The 4769-nt window shown below is 38.4% G+C and overlaps 1 protein-coding gene across 1 annotated transcript in view; it reads left to right on the top strand.

The window, feature by feature from the left end:
- Positions 1-3665: 3665 nt before the first annotated feature.
- LOC106103950 (integrator complex subunit 7) overlaps positions 3666-4769 on the top strand; it is a 5223-nt gene continuing 4119 nt past the window's right edge. The window contains exons 1-4 of the mRNA XM_013283868.1: positions 3666-3861; positions 3946-4360; positions 4547-4659; positions 4741-4765. Of these exons, the coding sequence (XP_013139322.1) occupies positions 3774-3861; positions 3946-4360; positions 4547-4659; positions 4741-4765 (641 nt within the window). The 5' untranslated portion in view covers positions 3666-3773. The remainder of the gene's footprint in view (positions 3862-3945; positions 4361-4546; positions 4660-4740; positions 4766-4769) is intronic.

Here is a 4769-nt window from a genome sequence, read left to right on the forward strand (position 1 = left end):
TCGCCAAAACCCACTGACGCGAATAAGCATCCTTACGGCGAAGTGTCTAAAGAACGTTATAAAGTTTTATAGCCGCCGCGATGAGTCTTTCTTATCCCCAAACATCACACCTTTCAGTTATTGTTTGCGGTCCACTGGTGCAATCAAAACATCGTGAACTAATCTCCTTTGTGTACAATAGCCGGCAGCCTGACAAATGACGTGGCAGCCATTTTGTACTGAGTACGCGGGCGCGCGGGCACATTGTTGATCGTCCACAGATCTAATCTTCTAACTCCAGTCCCCTACCTCGCGACAACTATCTCCACCTCTTTAGTGAATCTTAGAATTAAAAAATGTTACAATAGTTTATTATTTTTGATAAAAAGATGGTCATTAACATAAATTATCATGATGTTTTTAAATTCATTTTATCAACAAATTCAGGTGTATTAAAAAAAATATTCAAATTGTTTAAATTATTAAGTCATATGTCATCAAGTTTCCAATTAAATAAAACAACCTAAAACAAACCATGACAAAAAAAAACATTTAAATTATCCTAAAAAATGTCAATTGTTCATGGCGACCCTACTCAAGAGAGATCGGTATTAATTCTGACAACGGTTAAGTTTGAAAAAATATAACATTATTTATTATCTGTGTATTATACAGTGTAAATAAATAAAGAGCGGGAAGCTGCGGCCATTGTGTCAGCGCATTGTGAGCGCACACACGCGGCCGCGGCTGCGATAATGCGCTCCTAGTGATGGGATCAGACGGTGTTGTGCCAGGCACATTCGTTTCAGTCAATAACATTATGATCTTTATTACACCCCATAAAATCATATTTAATAACCTTGAATACTTATATCTTTGCTTTATCAATTTAATTAGAGTAACGAACATCCAGCGCATCGGCGTACAGAGTAAAGATTTGCAGACCGCGCGGCGCTCGCCCGCTCAGCGCTTGACGCTGGCATGGATACCCATGTGTGCAGAATGAGATACTCAAACGCCATACTTGTAAATTGTAAACAGTAGATACGTAGTTAATTATGGATTATAACCTATATGTTAGAAGTAGTTTTTGTACTCAGTGATCTTAAAGATAATGACGAACATTATCGATCAAATCTCTTTTCCTGAGAATACACAAATGTGACCGTAATCTAAATGTCACTAAGCAATTGGTATCGCCGTAAGTACGTATAATAAGGCATTCAGTATTAAGAATTTTACATGAAAAAAACAAAGTAGCTTGTTCTCAATGTTATCTTGCACAGATAACAATTGTCGAGGAGATAAAAATATAAATGTACTTCATGCAACGAAAACGCAGTAGTTTGGTTCGTGACAAAGCGGGCGGACTATGGGGCTACCGGGCAGCCAGGCTGCAGGACCTCCTGACTGATTCACAGAGCTCCTCTGCGTCTTATCCTCATTAGTCCACTAATCCTTTGTCCAAAAAAAGCATTGAATACAGATAATAACCTTAAATCCGACCAACAATTCTCTTGTATTCAATAAAAGCGTTCGGTAGCTCGTTCGGTTGCAACTTAACATTTGCCAGTTAAGAACGACCTCGTATTCAAAATTACTCTTTACCTGCCTAACAATAAGGGTCAATAAGTTATATTGTAATCGTAAAGATAGTAGTGCCAAGCAGTGGGACATTTCCACGAACAGTGTATTGTGAAATGTGGGTTAATGGCAGTTAAAGCTGAGATCCAACACTGGACACGTCCGGTATTGATTACTTGCGTATTTTGTCACGTTATTATCTTTTTGCAAAGTTTTAAAAGTTAACCAAAACAAAGCTTTTGTTGCTATCCGGAAGGAATTACGATTGCACACATTGTTTAAACATTCCATGGGACAATTCTTTTAGAGATTACATTTGCTGGTAATAGTTAAGAACACGTCACCCAGAAAAAAAAAACAATTTAATATGAGTTTTTGTGCAATACCTGACTTGAATTCGTTAACAAATTTAAAAACGATCTCTGGCAAATTAACAATCTTTGCAATTCAACGTTCCTTTACATTTCCACACAACTACACATAGTCTAAGTTTGCTCCTAAGGTTAGTTTATATTTAGAGGATTTTAGTGGTCATGTCCTACTTCCAAAAACAAACCTATTGGTAAAATCTTAATCAACGTCGTCAAAGTGAGCTCGGCTGTATCATTAGTGTAGCGATCCGTCAAAATGACAAGGCGCCATTTCGCGGCGACACAGTACACCGTAATGGCAGCATACACGGGTACAGTTTCACAGGTGGCAGTAATTAGGGCGCTTTGAGAGGTGAGCTGGGAGCAGGGTGCCGGGAGTCGGGAGCCGGGAGTCGGGTGCTGGGAGTCGCAACTAAACACAGCTCTGGCTCGCCGTCGCCAGTTTATGTGGCTTTAATTTGAGGGCGGCGCGACACTACCTTGTTAATGTAATTTGATGTCGCTGTCACTCGCAGCTCGCAGCGCATCGTTTGTTTGTTAGTTGCACGTTCAATTAATTCAAAATCTAGTTGCTGCAGCTTATTAAACAACCAAATTTTGGCAGCAGCCAAATGTGTTGTTTGGTATTTTCTATTTAGACAATCTACTCTATCTACTCTACTAGATGGTAATTTACTTTTGTTTCAATGCATTTTTATTTTTATTACAATAATATAAACAAGAATAATGTTACAGACTGGACTATTGCTGCCAATAGACCTGATATAGTAATAATAGATCGGTCTGAGAGTTGTGTAATCTTAGTCGATATTACTATCCGACATATCCCACACGGGCCGATAGCGAAGAGCTTCGACCAACATCTCAAGAAGCTTTCGCTAGACAGTTGGGTTAAGAGCCCGATTCAAAGGCAGTTAATTTAGAAACCGCACGCATTGTGAGGAGGTTCCTGTCTCTGCAGCTCTGACCACTAGTTGCTTAAGTCATCAGAATCCGCAGCCGGTGGTGATCTATTTTTTATATATGTTTTATTTAATACAAATCATGTAAACCATAATATATACAAAATAAGGGATAAAGATATATGAGAAATAAGAAAAATATTACAGTTTCTTAAACAAATCATCTTCATTTTTTATAAAGGCTGAGACCGTGACCGTGCACCTCAGTTAAGAAAATAAATCACAAATGTTAGGGTTTTGGATCTAGATTAGACAAAGAGGTTAGTCATACATTCAGGCAAAAAGCCCATGATGTGGCTTTGAGCACAAGTCGCTAAAGTTTAGTTTCGAGTCAGCATTGCATTTACACATTAGACTGACAATATATTTGCCGCTAAATTCGTACAGGCGCTACAGTGTCTTTAAAGAAAATAAAATATATTTGTTTTTTCTTTTCTAAAAAGCGTAATAAACCGTATCAAAAATAAATTCTAGAATTGTTATTCGTAATAACAGACCTTCAGCAATATGCAAAAATAAAAATAGTTCCCGTAACAAAAGTTGTAATTTACTAAGATTTTATTACTATGACACAACTTTGAGTGTCCTTACTGTTAACAAATTAGTCGGCGTCATTATATTAATAAAACTATAAAATTACATATTTTAGCTTATTCTATTTAGAATGGTACCACTACCAGAGCAAAAATATTTGCGTGAAATGAAATTTTCTATCTGTCAGCGTCAGGCAGCAACAGATTTGACAGTTAGATTTTGACAACTTGTCCAATTCATTTGTAGATTACTGGTTGTTTGGGGTTGTTTCAATTTGTTTATTTGAAGTTGTTTTTGAATTACTGTTTGAATATTGGATTGATATAATCATTAAAATACAAACATGATCGGTGTACGGTCAAACACTTTCAATGATAATTCTGGAGAACCAGAACAAGATGCTAATTCTGCATTAACAGAATTGGATAAAGGTTTGTTATTGGTGTTGAACATAACCTACAGGGAACAAACAATATTGTGTTGACTATCTGTTTAAAAATATATATATATTTCAGGTCTGAGATCAGGAAAGGTTGGAGAGCAATGTGAAGCTATTGTCAGGTTTCCTCGTTTATTTGAGAAATATCCATTTCCTATACTTATCAACTCCTCGTTCTTAAAGTTAGCCGATGTGTTTCGTATGGGTAACAATTTTTTGAGGCTATGGGTACTGCGCGTATGTCAACAAAGCGAAAAGCACTTGGACAAGATATTAAATGTAGATGAATTTGTGCGAAGAATATTCAGTGTACTACATTCAAACGACCCGGTGGCGCGGGCACTGGCGCTGCGCACGCTGGGCGCGGTGGCGGGCATCATACCGGAGAGGCAGAATGTGCACCATGCCATCAGGCGGGGCTTGGAGAGTCATGACAATGTGGAAGTTGATGCTGCCATCTATGCAACTACCAGATTTGCTGCACATTCTAAGTAAATTTATTGTGTTACATTCAAACAATGTGTATGATGAGCCACAGTTAAATAATGAATTGACCATTTAAACATGTGGGATTTCATAACAATAAGATATTTATATTGTAATTGTTAAGTTGTAATGTAATTGCTGTTTGGATGTTTGAAGCGTACATTTAAAAGTCTGATTTTGTCTGTTTTTAGTGCATTTGCAGTAGCAATGTGCAACAAGCTATCGGACATGGTGGAGTGTGAGAGCACAGCTGCAGACCGGAGGGCCAAGCTGGTCCGCGCCCTCAGGACCGTCCACGGAGGAGGTAACACTGTACCGACTTACATCAGTTATGTGTGATTGTCAGCGAGGCAGCCGTTTCAGTGTCGTGTGTGACGGTCCGCAGCGGTGCGGGCGCAGGGCGTGCTGCGGCTG

The sequence above is a fragment of the Papilio polytes genome, unplaced genomic scaffold (genome assembly GCF_000836215.1).
Source record: "Papilio polytes unplaced genomic scaffold, Ppol_1.0 DF823692.1, whole genome shotgun sequence".
Classification (NCBI taxonomy): domain Eukaryota; kingdom Metazoa; phylum Arthropoda; class Insecta; order Lepidoptera; family Papilionidae; genus Papilio; species Papilio polytes.